At 37.2% G+C, this 22,119-nt stretch overlaps 2 protein-coding genes across 3 annotated transcripts in view; both read left to right on the top strand.

The window, feature by feature from the left end:
• The first annotated feature begins 54 nt into the window (after window positions 1–54).
• Window positions 55–2,359, top strand: drc8 (dynein regulatory complex subunit 8). The gene is made up of 7 exons (XM_026286461.1): window positions 55–113; window positions 415–499; window positions 634–706; window positions 791–870; window positions 1,588–1,630; window positions 1,805–1,871; window positions 2,038–2,359. The coding sequence occupies exons 1-7, from the start codon at window positions 92–94 to the stop codon at window positions 2,154–2,156; spliced, it is 489 nt and encodes a 162-aa protein (XP_026142246.1). The 5' UTR covers window positions 55–91; the 3' UTR covers window positions 2,157–2,359.
• Window positions 2,360–4,196: 1,837 nt separating this feature from the next.
• Window positions 4,197–22,119, top strand: part of kif26ba (kinesin family member 26Ba) — an 87,537-nt gene continuing 69,614 nt past the window's right edge. For both annotated transcript variants that reach the window (XM_026286459.1, XM_026286458.1), the window contains exons 1-2: window positions 4,197–4,606; window positions 4,837–5,226. In XM_026286459.1, the coding sequence (XP_026142244.1) occupies window positions 4,550–4,606; window positions 4,837–5,226 (447 nt within the window). In that variant the 5' untranslated portion in view covers window positions 4,197–4,549. The remainder of the gene's footprint in view (window positions 4,607–4,836; window positions 5,227–22,119) is intronic.

Raw genomic sequence — 22,119 nt, 5'->3', positions numbered from 1 at the left:
TTTTATTTTCAATACTCCAGTAACAACGTCACGAATAAATAAGCGCCAGACCAGTCCGTGTTCACGTTACCTAGCAACCAATGTTTTAGACATGGCGGACAAGTACAACGCAGGTAACGATGTAACTTAAAACTTTCTTCTCCTTCAAGCTCACGATATACAGAGTAGCATTTCAGCTCAGTTGTCATTAGTGCAGTTGGTATCCACTAAATGGTTTGTGTAACCTATCGAATATATAGATAGTTAACGTTGAGTAGCAAAGTAACGTTAAACGACATCACAAGACTGCCCGGATGCTCGGAAATAAAATAAAATAAATTAATTTAACGTTAAATACATAGAATAAAGAAGTAACTTAGACGTCTAAAAAAAGCATTGTAACATTTTCTGAAATACATTATTTCCTTTTGTCAGAAACTATTATAACAGAAACTCAGAAGAGGATAAGTAATGCCTTTGACGTGTTTGACCACGAATCCAACAAGACTGTTGATGTCCGGTAACATTTCAGTTTTCAAATGTCACCATCCTTGATTTATTTTATAATTTAGTAACTTATTATCTTCAGATACTGTTTATGTCCTACAAATGAGGGTTACTTTAGTTTAACTCGGATATTTGTCATTGTAAAAGGGAAATAGGCACCATCATCCGTTCACTTGGTTGTTTCCCATCAGAAGCTGACCTGCATGAGATCATTGCTGAGGTCAGTGGTTTGTTTTACATTCAATTCATTTTCAGGCTGGGTAGACTAGATGAGTAATTATGCTGTGTGTCTATATTTCTACAGCTAGAAGAAGAAGAGCCCACTGGGTTTGTACGCTATGAGAAGTTTCTTCCAACTATGACTAAGATCCTGCTGGAGCGCAAGTAAGACTGTCACCGAGAGTGAAGTGATTAGGATCAGCTAGATAAATTAAAAAAAAAACTTGCCTTGACAACTAAATAAAATAAGCTGAAGTAAATTAATGAAATACAATTAATGAAATAAAAATACATTGAAGTTAAATACAAATATTTTTGAAATGATTAAAAATATGCAAATGCACATTAAAAATACTAAAACGTAAACTAAATTTTTAAGCTAAAAGTTAGTTGAAAATAATAGAAATACTTTAAACTTATATAAAATAATTTTAAAATAACACTGGTCATAAAGCACCTTGTCAGTGTGCACATTTAACAAACAATTTAGACATTTACAAATTGTACATCCGAAAACATGCACAGGACAAGATATCAGATATGCCTAAACAATATGCTAAAATTTTTTATAGTTCAATTCAATTCCAGTTTATGTAGCCTTTTCACGATGCAAAGCAGCTTTACAGAAAATTATGTTTCTACCATATATTTAGTAGTAGCTTATCAATTTCTAATTGATGTACATATGGCAGAAATGTACAATAAAATTCAGTTAATGACATAAGCAAACAAAATATGAACACTATTAACAGCAATGATTGTGTGTTTGCAACTTGCAATAAAGTGTTATAACGCGTTTTAAGCTGTAAAACCTAGATTGACCACGTTCTAAATTTTTGGTGACAAAATCCGTTGACAATTTTAGTTTCTTTTTCATCACAGGTTCCGTCCTATCACAGAAGACCTGCTCCTTCAGGCCTTTGAGGTGCTTAATGCTCTAACAACTAAACATTTTTGCTATTCTTGTTTTTTTGTTTGAATTTACCTTGAATGCACTACAGAGAAAAAAAACTTCAGAAACTTTAAATTGGATATAAAGATAAAGACCTTAGACCAATGGAATGAATTAATGTATTGGTGCTGTTATCTCTTTTTAAAGGTGTTAGATCAACAGAAAAAAGGACACTTGGAACCAGAGGAACTGTCTAAATATTTAACACAAGAAGGTATGTTCATGTGTAACTGTAGTGATTTTTTATTTTAGTATGGCTTCTAATATTTTGAAATCTGTTGTGCAATGCTCATTTGTCAGACGATTTAACAATAGGAATCCACAAAGATGTCAAGCTCAGTAATTCAGAAGTTTTAGAAATGTCTTTCTTTCTTTTGAAGGAGAGCCCTTCACACAGGAAGAGATGGATGAAATGTTGTCTGCAGCGGTTGATCCTGATAAAAATGTCATTCTCTACAAGGACTTTGTTAGCATGATGACTTTTGATGACACTCGATGATGGCTGACAGCATGATGAGATCGAACAAATAAGTATTTTTTATAGCTTTATTGTATCAAGGTATCATAAACAAAATCATCTCAGTTACTATAATAAACAATATACTGTACAATTTATTTAGACTCTTTAACCATGATATGTATCATTAATAGTGCTCATATTGCCCTAATACTCTTTGCTAAATAAATAGTTTGTCAAAATTACACACTTTGATATTTTACCCTATTCATAATTATTCATATAGCCTTTAAAGTGGAGAATGTGTGCAAGAATAAGAGTGTATATTATAGACAGATTAATCATTTATGCTATTAATGAGGGAGGTTTTCTAAGGCCAGGTGTGTGTCTGAGAGCTTCATTATAAAGTCAGTGTGTGGTGTCCTTCTTTTGTCAGTTTCAATAGCAGGCTCTAACACCACAGGGTTTGTGAAGGGGTGGCATAATCTTGCAGCTCATTTTTCCTAATTAACCTGTGCCCCATGAGTGCATCTGTGTGGAGGAGAGACCGGGAACAGAACTGCCCCCCTGTGAACTGACCAGAGAAGCACATTACTTATGATGGCCTTAACAGAATGCAATCATAAAAGTTGCACACTGGTGGCATGGCGAATTATGATCTAACCTTTCATGAAATTACATGCTTTTTAAAAAACAAACTTGACGGAAAAGCACAAGTTTTACAGTATAGTTGAAAATGTGTTTTATGAGTTTACTTTACACACCTTCCACAAATCGAGCGCAGCGTTAGTTCAGTCCGGCCACGGAGGCATAGGCTGTGACCAGCTGATGCGGTCAGCTGTCATTGCTCCACACTACCACTCTCCTATTAGACACGGGACATATATACATGGCACCACTGCTAGGTAAGCATGCTCAAACGGCTTGCAACCCTCCCTCCCCTTATAAGCATGAGCATATTACTGTGCACCTTCTGGTTGTCGTCTTCTTTGTTTCAAGTCTTAGCGGGCATGGACCTCACTGCTGAGAGACACTCATCTTCATAACCAGGCTACAGGATAGACGTCCCACTGCCACATCTACATGATTATCACTGTTTGCTTTAAAGACATTATTAAGAGTCTTAATTTTCATGTATTTCCAAGCTGATGGTTCTGGGGGGGTTAATGTTTGTAAACGTTTTTTTTTTAATGTATCATAAAGTATAGGTGAAGATTCAATGGTCCAAAAAGGATAGAATGACTATTACTCTGAGCAATAGTAAGTTTTTAGGTTTATGACCGTTTCCTATTTGTTTATGCTAAATGTATATATGTCTGTGTATCGTATTATATATGACTGATAAAGCAGTACTGTTTAATTTGAATACTGATAGTCATTTGCTCATTTCTGATTGTTAGAGTCTCATGTGAAGCAGTGGGTTGTAGATGGAGAATTTATTTGAGATGTGTGAGCACTAGGTGGCGCTGCTTACCCATGGTTATTAAATGTCCCTCCAAATTCCTGCTGAACTAACAATGCAACCAAAACAGTACTGGCTATTTATTCTCATTCTAATTCAAAACAACATTTGATAAATTTAGAAATATTGCCATAGCCTATATTGCAAAATGACTTGCAAATGTTTCTTGTTGGTTTCATATTTTATGTATACAAAAAATGCATTTTACATTTGAGCTTTGAACTTTATGATATTTTAATAAAAAAAAAGAATTGTATACAATTTTAAATGTTTTATTGTTTTTTTTTTTATATTGCTGTTACTATGTATTGCTATTATTATTATATTGTTATTATGCTCTAAATCAGTTTAATGTTTCACATAGTTCATATACGTGAGTGAGACGAACTTCTAACAGAACAAACCTGATAGAATTTCCGAAAGTTATTCGATAATATCGAAATTGACTCTAAATAATTAAAACTTGCGCTTAAATCGGTCATTGTAGTTTAGTTCAGCGTGTGGACAACTGTACACTCCCACATGTCAGTCGTTAGATCTTGGATATGCTATTCGCTGAGAGGCGCGGAGGAGGCGTGGCCAGTCTACCCAGAGACAGATGTGTGAGAGTAGCGCAGAGATCAGTCCTCCAACAGCCCGATCTGCTGTCAGCCTGCGCTTCACACAAGTCCATATGCATGGGAAAATGCGCCTGTGCTGGGATGCTGTGAAATCTAAAGCACTGCACATGGATTCAACACATCAGAGAGCATAAGAAAGAACGGGTTAATCCACTGCTGGACATTTCAGATTGGACCATCTGTAATTCATATTCCACTGAGGAAGATGAACAGATTTTTGCATGGTTCTAGTCGCTGAGACTGGACTTCAGAAGGGTTACTGAACTGACCAGAGATTAATTTTTGGATCTTTTGGTTGTGGATGTTACAGGGAGCACAGTTATCTCAACAGTCCCTCTGTATCAGGCTTTATCATGACCTCTCTAACAGGGAATAAAGACAGATCTGGGACCAGGAGTAGAAAATATGGGGTAAGATTGATTACATTTATATTTATTATAGCTATTTTATGTAAAGGGATGTGCATATTCAAGGCAATAAATTAAATTTAACTGAGGAAAAACAGCAATTTATTTCAACGTCAAACTCGGTATGCAAATTAATAAACCACTTTGCATACTTTTCCACATTTACCATATCTGTAACCCAGACAATAATATTTAAATCACTGCTTTTCATCCTCAACTATGATTTCTTGCAGATGACCGATTCATCCCCTACGAAGTCAGCATCATTCTCTCCTGAAACCTGGTACCGGAAGGCTTATGAGGAGTCCCGGAGCGCCAGTCGCCCTGTCCCTGAAGGCGCGGGCTCCATGCCTGGGTCCTCTGGAACCCCTTCCCCCGGATCAGGAATATCATCCCCGGGCTCTTTCTCCGGCTCACCTGTGACGATATCTCCTGGAATCAGCACCGGTTCGCCCGGTTCCTTAGGCGGATCTCCAGGGTTCGGAACTGGCTCTCCAGCCTCGGGTAGCGGGAGCTCACCTGGTTCTGATCGGGGCATCTGGTGCGAGAACTGCAATGCTCGGCTGGTGGAGCTGAAGAGACAGGCATTAAAACTACTCATTCCTGGACCCTACTCTAGCAAGGTAGGAATGATAGATAAGTCGCATAAGCATATTCTGAAATCAGTTTTTGACATGGTAATGCGTCATGCAGATACAAATGATATCGGAGGTCCATGCTGAAGTGTGACATATGAACTCCAGTGTTGCAGTGCGTAATTTTGGACAAGAAATCTTGGAGTAGCTAACCAAGAAATGCACAAAGGGAAGATTTCAAACTAAATTTAAATGAGTCTTGCACTGCTATTTATCGATTAATTGCCTTCTATCACAGTATGGTTGTTCTCACTTCTCGCTAGCAAAACGAATCGCAACTTACAAAAAAATGAATAAAATAGATAAAGAGAAAGAAAATAACATTTTTGCATTAAACTGTTTGAAAACACACAGAAATGTTGCACGAGGGTCGGAGTGCTGATCCTAATGCACTGCGGCGTGTTACAGATCCACTATCGCTATTATTCCAGTGCGCTGCAGGAGTCTGAGATCATGATCAAACTGGCCAAAGGGGGCGAAATTAATTGCTGACTAACAGCTTTTTCCTTTGGTCTAAGAAGAGTGTAAAGTGAAACAGACTGTGTAAAGAAACACGTCATACCACGATGCGGCTTTGGGGGCGAGCACGAGCGCTCAGAGAAGCGCATTTATGATTAATGATCCCTTATGATTAGTTTTTCGGGTTTGTCTTGGAGCACTTGGTAGTAGGCTACTACACCAGAACTTGGTGTTGATTCCACAAGAACTCAAATCATAAGCACAAAGTATATAAATAGGTAAATATGTAGTGCGTAATTGGATGCATGTGTGCGTAAATATCAAGTTTCGACGTGTGCTCATTTCATTTTCAGTGTCTAATACCGGGGGCTGTGTATAAGCAGACACGGCAGTATGATTTGCACATAGAAAGAAAAGGTTTTTACGGACAAACCCTACCTTTTTAGATTATTGATCAATGGTTTTGTTTGAGCCCCATTGGATCCAGCGCATAGTTTGTCTAATTCAATAAATATCCATTATGAAGAACAGGGGGCGCTGTGCTTTCACAAACAATGCGATATGAAGATTCCGTATCAGTACAATATTTTATACTATGTAATCATTTCTATGTATTGCTATATACATACTATATAGCTCCTCTGTTTGTGTTAAGATGTTATGAACTATAACGTGATCACAGTTGCAATGCTTTCAATTAAAGGAACACAAACATATGGCATCTATTATGTTCTTCATTTCAATAATTGCACCGTTTATCCTTTCAAAAAAAATAAAATAAATAAATAAATAAAATAGCCCTCAGTAGTCCAAACCATCACATCTGCATTTAGATCTCATCATGGGCTGCATCTAAGTCAATATCGTTAACCTCTTTTTGTGTATTAATATAATTATTATTACTAAAAGTTGCATTTTGCTGTTTTTAAAGAGCACCATTGATCTGGTGTGGCTGTGGCTCGTGTTTCAGACCTGCTGTTGGTCTCTAGATTTTATGGCCAGTTCTGCCAGCTGCAAGTGACCTGGAGGTGCCCATTAAAACAAGCTGGAGGAGGAGGGGCTGATGGGAAGGAGAGGGGATCACTGGAGAGCAGGGTGGCCATGAGAGCGTTCTTAAAGCCGGAGGCAATTTTAAAGAAGACGTTACTGAGTGTTTGGGCATTTCTTTGCAGGATCTTCACCCACATGGTGATTACTGAGCAGTGTTGTGACATGAACTGAAGGGTATAGCCTCATTCTGATATACGATCCATCTGGAGATCTTGCAGTATGCTGCCTTCCATTGCACTCTGGAAAAAGTACAGTTCTCTAATTTTCTTCTAGAAGAAAAAAGTGCAATAGACTAAAGGGGATTGATGAACATCTTATAACTCTTATTTAACTATATTGTTTGATGCAAACATTTGCAGAGTCAAGTGTTTAAAACATGGACACTCTGTTGACGATCTAAAAAATGTACACTTAAAAAATAAAGGTTCTTTATTTACATCTATGGTTCCATGAAGAACCTTTAACATCCATGGCACTTTTCCATTGCACAAAACATATACCATAGAAGAACCATTTTTGGGGTTCCCCAAAGAACCTTCAACCATAGATGGCAAAAAAAGATCCTTTATTATGGAAAAGGATTCTTCAGATTATTAAAATATTCTTTCTCTTACAATTCGCTGAGAGGTTCTTTTGGAGCCCAATATGATTCTTCTATTGCCATTTGAAGTAAGAATATGCCACATCCAGCTGTAAATGGAACGCAGAACACTGGAACAGTATTAGGCTGTAGCTCACCGAACTTGTGCTGTGGGACTTGCTGCGTTGTGAATGTCCCCTGGGGTTCGTCTTTAGATTACACGCGCTGAACAGAAGCATGTTCATTTCAATCCCATGCACACACAGCTCCCATTTCAAACAGAGCACTGTTGCCACGGCAGCAACACGTTATGGGCGTGAGCTTCATACATATTTCACATTTAATGCTCTATTTATGCCTCTCAGGTGAGCAAGGAATTATCATATAAAGAGGTCGCTTTTTCACTGCAGACTGATAGGAATAAACGGGAAGGGGTTGCTGACGTCGGCTCGATCCAGCAGGCGTTCTACTGTAAATGGCACTCCCTCCTGTCCAGCGGCAGGCTTTGTCTCGACGCTAGGGTATAATGGTGTTACTAGGGCAGATATGAATACAGCTCAGCGATGGGAGAACTGAACATGCATGTTTCTGTAGGATTTGGTGTGTTCATTGGGGGGCACAAATTACTTCTTGTTGGAAATGACTGTGAATAATATATTGCGGCTTTAAAGACGGTGACCTGATAGCTGCTTACAACATGAGAATTGCTGACAGTCAATGTAAGTCAGAACTGTTTATAGGTTGAAACTGTCTGGATTCAACACAACATGGTCCAGTGCTTTATGAACCATTAATTTCTGTTTTTTTACAGCTGAAGGTCTAACAGCAAGTAAGGGTTAGTCTTAAATACCTGCTCTTTTCATGGGTATGAAATGTTGATTGGTTACATTTTTTTATGCAGAGGCAGAGGTTTGCTGCTTTATTACAGCTTGAAGCTTTTGCAGGGCTTTAAACTGGTTTAGCTTCTTTTGAACTAGTATTCCAGCAGGCCACCAATTTTGATATTTGGTTAAATATAGGTTCTGATGTCGGGTGACCATAATTCAATGTCAGGACAATGTCAACGTCAAATTGATTGGTTTTAAGATGTGATATTAAGTAACTGAAACCCACTGTCTGCTAAACATCAGACTAATGTCCACACAAAATATAACATCAGTAGATAATGATATCTTGTTGGTTTTCAGTTCTGTATACAAAATTTAGTGTCTTCCAAACTTTTCATGCCAATATCATGTTGACATTAATTATTCACATAGAGTCACAAGAACGCAACTTCTGCTGAAAGTTGTTTGATTAAAATCCACAATGTCAAATTCAGTGCCTAAAATTCAATACTTGTCATAAGTCGGAGCTTGATGTAACAACAATGTTATGTTTTGAAATGGCTCAGTATGAATTTCCAACCAACAATTGACTGTCAAACATTAAAGCTTGATGGCAAGCAAACATTCAATTTTGACGTCAAATCCATTTGCTTGACATCAATCAAACAGTGGGTCTGCAACACATTTTCTTGAAAATTTGCAACCAAAATTTGACATTTTCCCCACCTCTTGGTGTTATGAAAGGTGGTTGACATTCTGCTGAATGTCAACCTGAAGATGTTGGGGAATGTTTTTTAGATTTGTTTGTGTATTTGTAATACAACACTTTCTCAGATAATGATTATATCAGTATGATGCTGAACAGCATCCATGACCCATAAACACTAGTCTCACAGTGCCAAATGCAGCAGATGTTTAAACCCACTGTAGGTTTTGCGGAGTGGGTGGTTTGTTTTTTAGTGGAACTCAAAACTGTATTTCAAGAGTCCAGTCAGGTTGCTGCTGTACCCCGTAATCACTGCCAGCACTTCCCCCAAAGCATGAAGGCCTGTAATCCACCCCAGAACCAAGTCACAGAAAACACCAGGTTCTCCCTCTTGAACATGGGCAATCGATCTCACAGGGATTAGCTGGACCGAGCCAGATCGAAGTTCTCCATGATCAAAGCAGAACTGCCTTGAAGGAGGATACCGCCTGGTTCGGTAGAGCCAGTGATCAGCAGTGCTGGTTCACATTAGTCACTCGTGGCTTTGTCATTGTGTGGAAATAGAATGAAAGATTTCGACAGACTTGTGAAATGCATCTCTGGAGACTGGATGGTTTGATGTGTTGAATGTGTAGGTTTCAGACTACAGAGTATGGATTTGGGGCTCACAAGGAAAGTATTGCAAGTATGCACAAAGTTTTCACAACTTAAACTCACTAGATACCTTTGAAGAATGTTTCAATGCAAGCGTTGACTTGCAGAAAAAGTGCACTTTGTTTTTTCATTGTGTCCAACTGAATGCATTTTGCATTTGTTTGTTTAGTGGCCTTTTAAATATTGAATTGCCACTTTATTTTTCAAAGCTTTCTGGATGCGGTTGTTTACAGTGACATTTTTGACTAAATGCCATGTCATGTCTTTTGTGCTCAGTTCATTTATAAAGGATGATAGAAACTCCAGTTTGAGAGTGAAAGTTCCTAAAGAATCAGATTCAACTCGAACACAAATCAATTTCTAGGACATGTAAGGCAGGGTTTGTGAACTACTGGAGGTCAATTGTACAGGACGTTTGTGAGTTGTTGAAAAGTAAAAACTAATTAAATCATAAAAATGTGAAATTAAAAACAAACAAACATGAATTTTTACAGACAGTAAAGCACAACATTCAAAATACAGGTAAAACACCTGTTAAAAAAATCTAATATCTATTTTTTACAGAATTATTCTATGTACATATAGAATACTGTAACACAGTATTTTTTGTTGCACCTACAGGGTTTATGAACACATGTGCTCAACCTCATTTGTGGTAAACCATATGTAAAGTATCTCTCATTAGCAGTGTTAGTCAGCATGAACTCCACTTTACCCTTGTTGTCATACACCCCTGTGATCTCTCATGCGGTCACTGGTTTTACACACATGTGGAGAGGGCCATTCGTTCTGCTTTTAAGGCCTCTGCCCCCCTACTGACCACCTCATTTTTTTTAATTGCCCCACCACACAAAAATAGGGCTGTTTCATTCATGGAGGCAGTTGATGTTGCCTGGTACCCTTCCTTTGAAGCTTTGAAGCAACCTTCCATCCTGGCCTCCAAAAAACACTCTTGATAAGAACACTAGATGAAAGAAAATATATATATAAAATACAGAGGAAAAAAATAGAGAACTTTCAAACCAATCCATTTAACAGACACCATTTAAACTTTAATAAATTAAGTCTTCAATATTCATAAATATTATACATGTATTATAAAACAATCATTAAATAAATAAACATTATTTATCAAATGTAATTATTTTTGATTTAAGATTTAGTTTAGAAAATCTTCCATTGGCTCAACATTACACTACCTGCTTTTGCATATAGAAATGTGATTGGTCTTCATTTTTACATGTATTTGCACAATGAATTGTGATTGGTCTATTTTATGTTGATTATCCATCTATATTGCACATTTCTATTAAACTTCTGTCTCTACCTGTATTAATTTGGTTTACAGAATAATTCACCATAAAAACTTACACTAGATTGTTATGTGTGCAGCTTTTAACAGGTACTTAATTAGTTTTTTTGACATGACATGTAATCAACTGAATGAATTCACATAGATGATATAGAGGGGTTTGATCTTCGTTTGGCTGAGTTCAAGGGAAACGCACACCTTTTGACAGCGAGAGATGGGGAAAAGAAAACAGATGGAGTCATTCATTCTAAAATGCCATGTTTTACGAGAGGTTTAAGTGCATTCCTCTGCAAAATCAACAAGGTTAAGAGGATGAGTGAGACCGGTGTAGCACAGCCCGAGAGAAAAGCTGGGTTAATTGTGCTGTGAATGACGAGGGCATCGTAAAGGTCAGGAGGACAGGAAGAGACAGCCAAAGATGTGTTAGATCCGAAGACATCAATTTTACTGGAGCTTTCTTTTGTTTCTCACATTCCAGCGGATAAAATGGGTTTTGTCCCATAGAAAACAGATAAAAAACAACCTATTAGAAATTACTAATTATTACTAATCACTAGTAATAATAAATACTAACTATTTATAAATCATTTAACATGACTAGTTTTTTTTTTTTTTTATAGATTCAGCTTAGTAACTTGGATTTTTCGTGGCCATGTTTGACTGCCATTGCCTGTACAAGCATCTGATTATCCAAGGTTGGCTCTAAAATAGATTTGCGAGGACATTGTAAGAGAATGAATTATATTCACACTGTTTTTATTTACCTTTAATGGTTTTTGACACGTAGTGATAGTTTAAGGTGATATTACGCTTTGCTGGAGGTCATACGTGCAGTAGAGGAACAGAGTGACTCGTTATTATGAATAAAGAACTGAATTAACCTCCAGATGAGCTGTAGCACGTGTCCAAATTATGATGTAGCGCAGCGCTTTGTGTGATGTGAGGACAATGTCACCTTGCCCATTCCATCTCTATCACATGCCCCAGTGGACCAGTACCTGCCAACACACACAGCCAGGTTCATCACACACACATATACACTGAGAAATCCTTTCCTTTAAATTCTTCTGTAACATTATAATTTTATATAGATATAATATGTGTCTATTCCAATTATTCGTCAGCAGTTTCCATTAAGTTACATTATGGTGGCAGATTGCTTTTAAGACCCGCCATACATCTTTCTTGTGCTCTTTCGCTCTTCTTCTCTGTGTATCTAGCTTTTTTCTCGCTCTCTGTGTTTCCCTGTCCTCTCTTTTCTCCTCTCAGGTTGAAGCAATTAGTCGCATGGTTTCTGAGCTGCACTACGGAGCACGGTAACCTTGAGCTGAGGGGAATGTGAGGGAAACGAGAGCGAGAACAGAGGCAGAGAACACTCTCAGACCCGAAGATTTGGTTCTGGGGTCTCAGAAGATGGATTACCTGCACAGCTCAGAGCAATTTATCAATGTCAGAGAGCCAAAGAGAGGGAGAGAGAGGGAAATGGGGATGAGGAAAGAGTGAATGGAAGCAGAAAAATGGCTCATGGGAGGTCTTGCTCGATTCGAACCTAGATTCTTGAAAAATTACTGCACATACTCTCCCAATACAGGAAAACATCATTTAGTCACAGCACTACTATGGGCTGTACTATTACTCAATGACAGTTTTCTATTCCGTTTTATAGGCCTGCTATATTGTGCCATACTTTGCTGAACCTCCGCAGCCTCAATTTTGAACTCTGAAAGTCCAAATCTGCAGTTAATAATGGTATTCAGTGCGCCAGCTTGGGTAAATTCAATTCTGTTTGTTAGAAGTGTCCAAACAGTCTGCTATTTCCTATGACGTAAACTGAAATTGGATTTCCATCTATCTATCTACCTATCTTTCTTTTTTCCATGCTTCTGATGAATTTATGAACAAAAGATAGAGAATCATAGAATGATTTAAATCTGTTTTGGGGTCAACTACCTGTTTAAATAAGAAATGGAATGCAGATTAAATGAAAGAAAGGGGGATTTGGCATTATAATGGTTAACTGAAATTGTTTACTAGTTTATTTTTGGTTCATAGCTGAGCGATCAAAGAATGACCCAATGGCAGCTTCTGTCCTTTACTCCTGAAATACCGGCCTCTGTTGTGTTCATCTACAGCATCACTGTGTTATTTTAAGGTAGCATCGCCTCTGACATCCCAAGTCAGTGCTGACAGCCGTAGGGTGAAGAGAAGGGCCACATATTTGTGTGTATCATTGTGTGTGTGTGTTTGTTTTTAATAGAAACGGCTCACATGTGAGTGCTCTGCATGCCAGTTTGTAATTTTAAACTGAATATGAAGAAAACAACACCCACGGGCATAGAAATAGCATAAGCCCTTGATGACAACACAAAGACTGTGTGATTGAGTGTGTTGTATGTTGTGTTCATTTAGCAAGCGTGCATGTAAATACAATCACTGCTGAGAGAGGCAAACAACTGTCCATGTTTAAAGACAGCATGAAATCAAAATGTACTTGACTAATAAATGCCCCTCATTTTATTTTGCATGTCAGATTATTATTTTAAAGTAAAAAGTTTTTTGTAGTCTTTCATCAAAACTTAATTTTGTCAGCCTCTAAAATGATGATTTATTTTTTTATATTTATTCTTAATAATAAATATAAAAATATATAAAATTATATATTTTATGTATTTATATAAAGTTAATATACTTATTATTATTATTATGTGTTATTTTTAATATATAGAAATTAGCTGATTGATGTTATATCTAGCGTTTCATGATCGAATCAAATATTGTTAGGTTTCCCACTGAGTATTCAGTTTCATATATTGGAAGTTAATATACATTATCTCATATATATATATAATATTACAGAAGTCATAAATACCATTCTATGCTTGCTTTATTATTTAGAAATTATCTAATTACATCTTTTCATTTAGTTGTCGAATGGCGATAAGGGAAGGTGGATATTTTCCCCATGTGTAATATCCTATATTCAGTATGAATACTATGATGCTGATTTTAAATGAATGCAAAAATCCCTTTAGAAAAAAGCACATCACCATGGCAACAGGGCATATTAATTAAGATTGGAGTTTTTTTTCCATCAGTAATGGTTGCTCTGTATGGGTTGACTATTTACCAGCTGGTTTACTAAAGTAAGCGCCGCTCCAGTATATTTTAGTGCTGCTGGTCAGGGTCAGAATCCTACAGCAGATGAGGTGGTTGTGTTAAATAAGCATCACTTTGAGCGGCTGAGACTCAGTGTGGGTTGTGTATTAAACTGTGTGTTATCTCTAACACTGCAGCTTGTCAGGTATAGAGTCACGAGAGAGAAAGACAGAGGAAAATCTCCCGGGCAGTGTTATTCCTGCCTGTTTACACAGGAAGGCAGCCGGGCCATGCAGACCTCGGACCATTTCAAATACTCAATAATAGTAATAAAATACAGCTCAATAGCAGGGTCAATTGAAACCCACTGATCAGTGAAGGCAATAGAAAATGAAATAAATAACCTGCTATGTAGGCTGATGTTTCACGTGCATCCTCTGCTCAAGCTTATAGTCTAATGTGTGGTTGGTAGAGCAACAGGCCATTTCAAATATGTTATAGAAATAGCCCATAGAGCTCTGTTGATCTAATATGTGCATGAGAGCAGTGGTTGTGATATGTCAAGCTACAGTACAGGAGACTGTTGGTTATCAGACCGTGACTCTCAGGGGTTAATTTGCTGGGTCCGTTTATCTTAAATAGCCTGTGTATTTTTCGGTGATTGTGATTGTATGTAGGAATGAACAACACATCCTCCCTACTGATCTCACCCGGGGTGTGTGCTTAGAGTCCTAATGAAACCCCACAATCTGTCCAATCAATCAAGGAGCAGACAGGCAGGCAAGCCCCGCCCACCCTTTCAGTTCCTTCTCTCTGTCCTCCATCGCTCTCTCTGTGTCAAAGTCACTTACTAACAACAGGCAAAAAAATAAAATAAATAAGATGAGCATTAGGTGGCTTTTTCTTATTGTGCCATCCATCCATCCATTGACAGAAGCTATAGTAAAACATGTGGAGTTTTTGTTCATGAAAATCTCTTATGCTTTTTATTTGACCAAACAAAAACTAAAAATAATAATAATACAGTAAAAACAGTCATATTGTAAAATATTCTTAGTTTAAAATGTAATTTATTTATGTGTTGGCAAAGCTGATTTTTCAGCATCATTATTCCAGTCTTCAGTGTCACACGATACTTCAGAAATCATTATAATATGCTGATTTGTTGCTCAATAAATATTTATTATTACTATCAATGTTGAAAACAGTTGCGCTGCTTTATATCTGTGTGTCTGTCTATTAAGGTAAGGATTTAGAATTTAATGAAATCACTGCTTCTAGTATATGTAAATATAAACCAGTATATATTTCAAGCAATGAATCCATTTTAAGACTTCCAGCATTCGGTTACAATAGCCTCATTAGGCCACTGCATAATGAAGCAGCGTGTGAGTGGTTGGTGCTATAAATAATGTCTAATTAGCGACAACATCCTCAAAATTCCTTGTTACTTGTATATTGCATGTGCAAATTGATTCTGGCTTTGCTATTACAGACAGAGAAATGAGAGGTGAGTTTGTGTGTGGAATAAGTATGTTGTTCTATGTTTCCCATCTAGAATCTTCTCTACCTGCTCATCATGCGAAGCTAACTTTGCTGTTCGGCCTGTCGGTGCTGCATTTGCCATAAAAACACAGATGCATTTTAAAGCTCTCAAGAGTAATTAATCTCTATAGATGATGCATTGTTTCATGCTTCTCATTTCTAAATGGAGGTTGTTAATCACTCCAGGTGTCTGTTTGGCACTCTCACCCCATCAATGAGAACACTAGAGAGGAGATGATTGACCGTTAACAGTGTCTAGTGAAAACACATTCATCACTGAGCTCATATTGACCCTTTCTATCCAATGCAAAAGAAAGGATTGACAGGCTAGATTATGTCCTCTCCCAAACACTCCAGTGCTGATCCTTGTGTCAGTAAGTGATATTGTCTAAATCACTCATCTTTGCCCTGACAATGACCTCCGGTCCGCACAAACATGCACACGTCTTTGGTCTATTTGTAGAGGCCTGTTTTCATGAGAGGTTACCCTGCCGCATCAATCCAGTCGGGTCAGTGGCTATAAATGAGCATCTTCACTGGGAAGTGCAGCACTCAGCTGAGATTCATTAATCTATTACGGCAAATTGTGTTAGGAAAGACGGGTCTGTCTCTTTTCAATCATGCCCGAGTTAACTCAAACAACTAGAGGAGGGTTTGTCAGCGATAAGACTTCTTGTTGAGATTCAGTTGAGATTATCTGTGTGTTGGTTAATTGATGCAGTTTTTCAGCATGGACAACCTCTGTTGCTGCCAATGAAGAACAGATCGCAGAGTGATCAGAAAGCACTTTGGAAAGCCAAGAGTGGCGTGGAGTCTTTATACTGTGAATGATCTTTGGATGTAGTCCTCTTTTCTTGGTTTATCCAATCATATTTAAATAGTTTTCAGGCAAATTTACTGCTGTGAGGCTCAGCGGGACACACAGTTCAACCAAATACAAAACCGCAAAGGAATTTAGCCTCAAAAACTTGGAAGTCTGTTGTTTATTTGCAGTCTGGTTGGAGTGATATGTCTGAGATTTGAGTGTCTATAGTCTATTGCTTGTATCATGAGGGCATTCATTATCGTTTCATATTCATTATCGTATTCATTTGAGATTCTCTGAAACCCTCCACCTTGCCCAGCTCCACCTGTATAGGTCTGCTATAGGTTATTTTACATGCTATTTGTCCAGCAGCAGTATGTTTTAAATACTCATGGCAATTTATCACCATATGCATTGGCAGTAGCAAGTTCTTGTACTAGCTTGCAGCAGCAATAATCTACAACTACAGCAATAACCAACAGCAGCAGCAATTCAGCAGCAGTGTAGCAGATCTATTCCCCCAAGACCAGACATGTCACAAAACCTTAGTCTTAATTCACTGGGGTATATTTGTAGTAATTGCCAAAAATACATTAGTATTTTAAATTAGTATCATACATACAGTATGAGTCAAAATATTTATTTTTCTTCTATGCCAAAATCATTAGGACATTAAGTATAGATCATGTTCCATGAAGATGTTTTGTTTTTATTTGATTAGTAATATGCATTGCTAAAAAAAGGGAATTTATTTAGCTTTCATATGATGTATAAATCTCAGTTTCGAAAAAGTGACACTTATGATTGATTTTGTGGTCCAAGTTCACATATATTAACATTGTCATATTCATCACATGCTAAAATCTTGTTATCATGATTTAAATAGTTTAGCATTTTCTCAGATTTGTCAAAAAAAATAAAAAAATAAAATAACAACACACACACAAACACACACACACACACACACACACACACACAAACAAAAAACATGGTATATCCTTATTTAAAACTGCAAACTCCAAATGCTGGCTGCCAAAAGATAGTTTTACCTTAGGCATTTATTGTCATTGTTTATCTTGCTTGTCCCTGTGTTTTTGGCAAGTGGAGACATTTGTGTAGTTGGAACGATGGCCAGTTCAGAAAAAGATTTCCTTTCTGGATAGCTTTTTTAACCTGATTGTGTCTTTTCCGTAAAAAATGTCCCATTGGTAAGTTGCTTTGGATAAAAGCATCCTCAAAAGGAGTAAATATAATGGTAAATATAATAGCAAAATATGAATGAATAGGAAATCAAATATGAAAAAGTTATTTTTAATCACTACTTGTTAATGTTTGGATAAAATCCCTAAATATTAGTAGTGTTTTGTATTTAATAATATACATTTTTGATTCAATAAATGGGCTATAATACAAATTTGCTGTGTATTTCCATTTTTTTTTTTAGAGAAATGCTTTTTATGGTTGGATATAAATATTGATTTAAGACCAAAAAAAAAAAAAAAACTTTTAATTTTTTTTCCATTTTGCTAAACATAGATAAGTTACATATTAATAAAAATTAATAAAAATACATATTAATTTTTTTTATTACATATTATATCACTAATGATTATTTGATATTGATAGGATCCGTCAGACAGATTAAACAGTAACTGTTTGTACTCTTTTTTTTAATTCACTAAAGGAACTTGAATCGCTGTGAATTGTTTTACACTGATTGCACTGTATATAATTGTGTGTACACCCATTGAGGATAACTTACACATTATTTCACAGTTCTGCGTAAAATAAAAAGTGGTAAATTCAGTTACGTGCATGTCTTTGTTCATGCACCACCTCTGAAAACCAATGCAGGAAACACTGGAATAGATCGGTTTTAGGATTATAAGAATCAGTATAAAGATCATTCAAATGAAAAAAGCAATTATTAATCATTTCTTAACCAGCTCCAATGTGTATCCAGTGTTTATTTATATGCATTTTGAGTGTAAGCACATTGAACACACTTATTACTGAACCGAAACTGATCTGTGATTGTAATCCTGGAGCCCACTAGAGGTGAGTGTGTATTCCATAGTGTGCATTGATCTCATATACTGCACTGGTGCACCCTCAATGTGCAGCCAGCTGGAACTTATTACAGGACGATAAAAGCAGAACTCTATGACTAGCTCCATTTCCTGTGTCAGATCCCTGAGCTGCTGCGAGCTCTAATTTCCTATTCATCCCTCCTCTGAGGGGTGCAGGGCCAAAAAGAGCTGCTGGCCAAGTGTGGATTTATGGCAGTTTTCTGGCAATGAGATGCAGGTAGATAGCATTTGCTGTAAAGGAGACCTAAGTGATTGTGATCTAGGTTTTCTCTCTCTCCATTTATCTCTCGCTCCTAATCTGGATTTTGAAAGCAAACAAACATCAGGGGTGCCGACATGGATTTGGTTTGAAACGCATCGTTTTTTGATGGTTTGCAAATCGGTGTCTCATATGAAAGCGGAAAATTTACCTGATGGCGAGAAACATCTGCAGCCTGTCCAATCTTATTATATGATCTTTGGGTTTTTTTTACTCTTGTGTAGCATATAAATGACATGCAATTTCTCTCTGTAGGATGCACGCTCAGCAATCACTGGTATGGATCTACATGTCAAGACTTCAAATGAGGCGTGTGCCGTGTCCTCATGCTTACATTAGCATTATGTGAACGCCAACCATTTTTCATTGGCATCGTGTGATTGAAAAAGGTTTTCTGCACAAAAAAAAAACGTTAAAAAAATGGGCAGGTTGCACCAGTTGTGCTAAAAGGGATAATTCACATCAAAATGAAAATTCTGTCATTAACTACTCGCCCTAATGTTGTTGCAAACCCATATGTTCATTTTAATGAAATCGAGAGCTTTCGGACTCTGCATAGAGAGCAACGCAACAGGGGTTCAACTGTAATTTTATACAGCTGCGAGAATACTTTTTGTGCACAAAGAAATAAAAAATAACGACTTTATTCAACAATTTCTTCTCTTACGTGTGCTAACCCTTTAAGTTATAACTTAACCTAGTTGCGATGTAACTTGCACACTACAAAATATATTTGTGCTTGACCACTAAACTTAAATGAGATGTAAGTCTACATATAAACAGAAACTTCAGTCCAGGAGTAAAACAGCAGACTCATTGAACTGCAATGATAAGCTAGTCGACAAACTTCAATTCTTTAAAAAATATAGTATGTACACTTGTTTACATTTTAAGAGAGAGAACATTATATTAATAAATTACTCTTCAACACGAACCCAATCTAAACAAAGCATGTGCATGTCAAATAAAATAAGTCATTATAAATGAACTGAATTTTCTTTTTCTTTTTTTTTTTGGTATCAGTATTATTTGCAACACCCCTGGTAGATATTTTTCCCATCCAAGACCAATTCCTACCTAGTTGTTAGGGGAAGTCCTGAAATCTCAAAAACTGCTTGTGACATTCACATTTAAACATATTTCAAATCAAAATCTGACATGAAATGTCTAATTAATGTTGTTTAATTTTCTCCTATTGGTAATAAAACGAGTCTTGATATATCTAACATATTTTCTAGCTACTAAACCTCATATGTGGGCCAGCACAGCCTAACCCAGGAGACTTTTTTGCAGAATGAAGGTTACCATCTAAAAACAACTGAATTTGGCTGCATCCAGCACAGTAATGTAGGAATGAAGTGACATCACTGCTGAATCATGAGCTCAGGGCTCATAAGGAAATGACTAAAGATTTAGGAGTTTAAAATGTCTAAGTGGCTTTAGTGGACCTAAATCTGTGAGTTTGATTGGCCAGGCATCAGTGAGCTAGCTAAATGGAATCTATGTTTTCTTTCTTTGTGTGTTTTCCCATGAGCGCTTACGTGGAGATTTGTGGAAATGACTCCGAATGGCATGTATTTATGGGCACTCTGAGCTCTTCGAGGACCTTCGTGTCAGCAGGTAGATCCAGACAGCAAAAGCGATCTGATTTTCTCTAAACCACAATCCTCTTTGCTTGGGCAGCTGGGTATATGTAGGCTAACCAGAGGTGAAACCACACTTAGGTTAAAATTGTTCACAAATCCCCTGGAGGAAACATCCACTCAGATAGTGAGGCTGCATATTATCAATAAATGATATGTTAATAGGGTCCTGAATGCTTGTTAAAGCTGCTGTAAGCAGTGTTTTGCTAACTTCCACAGCCACTCTTAAACAACATGCAGTTTCTCCAAAACAGGATGAATGATTGACAGGCCTTTAAGATTCCTGATTATATTGTTTAGATATGCTGATTTAGATGCTCAGAGTGGCTTTAAGGTAGCTCTGTAAATGCATGTATGATTGAGCAATATATGCTAACAACATTTAGTTATTTTGCATTCATTTCACTAATTATTTTGCATGACAATGTGCTGCTATTGCACAGTTTTTTTTTAGTTCAGACGGTGTTAAATTGTGTGAGAGAATTAATTTACACTCTTTATTAAATGACAGAATTTAATTTCCAATGCATGAAATATGAAATATCATGTAAACATTAATGAGAAGGCAACCGCAGTAAAACATCTTTGTTGCATATGTAAGTGTGTGTAAATTTTGTTTTTAGATTAATCATGAATTATTGACCTGAATTTATTAAATAAATAAATAAATAAATAGATAGATCATTTGTTTACTAAGATCTTGATTTAGGATTGATACTTTCATTATCTTTATACGTCGTTTTTTAAAAGTCATAAAAGACAAATTGGTGTTTGTGTTATGTGGTTACACAAACTTCAAACAATAGATGCAAATCTAAGGCCTCAACTCTTTATCTCAAGATACACAGTCTTTTCTCAGTGTTCTTTATTGCTTTCATTGCAGTAAAGGTAATGTGTTTTGCTCATGTGCAATGCACACACAAGCAGGCCTATGTGTATCTTTTTAAATATGACTTGAACTCTTTCAAAAGCAACTCATGTTGCCATTTATTTCCTGCAAATAAACCTGTACAATGTGGTATTCCAGGTGCAGGGCTTTTCTCTCTATCTCTCCAAAGATCTGGTTCTGTCCATATTCTCTGTGATGCTGAGGAGATTAATGTTGGGGTTTCTCATGCTGTGTGACTGTGGCTGCCCATCCGGAGACCTTTGTACGGGTCTTGACTGAGTTCATACAGAAGTAATGAATGTTTGGCAGTGGAGGTGATTTGCTGTGGGTTTAGAGAGCTGTGATTTCACTCTCGTGTGAAACACAATCAGGAACAGAGCAGAATCTGAGCCAGTCACAGATACCAATGTCAGGGTTTGGGTAGAGGGATGAGGCGAGGACTCAAGGATGCAGAGAGAAGGGCTCTTTAATAGCAATAAAAATAAAACAAACAAACAAAAACTACCCCGTGGGGGAGAACAGACAAACCTGACTGGCAAGGCAGGGCAAGGCAAGGCAGGGCAAGGCAAGGCAGGGCAAGGCAAGGCAGGGCAAGGCAAGGCAGGGCAAGGCAAGGCAAGGCAAGGCATACACCGACAAATATTAGACGACGAACGAGCAACCAGACTGCAAACACAAGGACAATAAATAGGGAGCTAATAAGGAGGGTAACGAAGGAACACCTGTGGGGAGAATTACATCAATAATCAGGTAACAAGATGGGTGGGGTCAAGACAATTGACGAGAGCACATGGCACGTAGGGACTAAGACAAAAGCCATGTGCTCACACAAAACAAAAAACACAAGCACATGGCCAGCAAACCAATCGCAAACCATGTGCTTGAATTGGACACAAACACGCAGCTAATGAGCAAGCTCATACGCCGCGTGTTCACACAAGACAGCACGCAGCCAGTAAAAACTAA

Source organism: Carassius auratus, chromosome 17, assembly GCF_003368295.1.
Source record: "Carassius auratus strain Wakin chromosome 17, ASM336829v1, whole genome shotgun sequence".
Taxonomy (NCBI): domain Eukaryota; kingdom Metazoa; phylum Chordata; class Actinopteri; order Cypriniformes; family Cyprinidae; genus Carassius; species Carassius auratus.
This window is presented reverse-complemented; position numbering and strand designations above follow the sequence as displayed.

Excerpts from the sequence above, each read along its gene's own strand:
- drc8 (XM_026286461.1), top strand. The coding sequence starts at position 92 with ATGGCGGACAAGTACAACGCAG. Across the intron at positions 871-1,587 it reads AAGATCCTGCTGGAGCGCAA|GTTCCGTCCTATCACAGAAG; the intron begins GTAAGACTGTCA and ends TTTTCATCACAG. Across the intron at positions 1,872-2,037 it reads TAAATATTTAACACAAGAAG|GAGAGCCCTTCACACAGGAA; the intron begins GTATGTTCATGT and ends TTTCTTTTGAAG.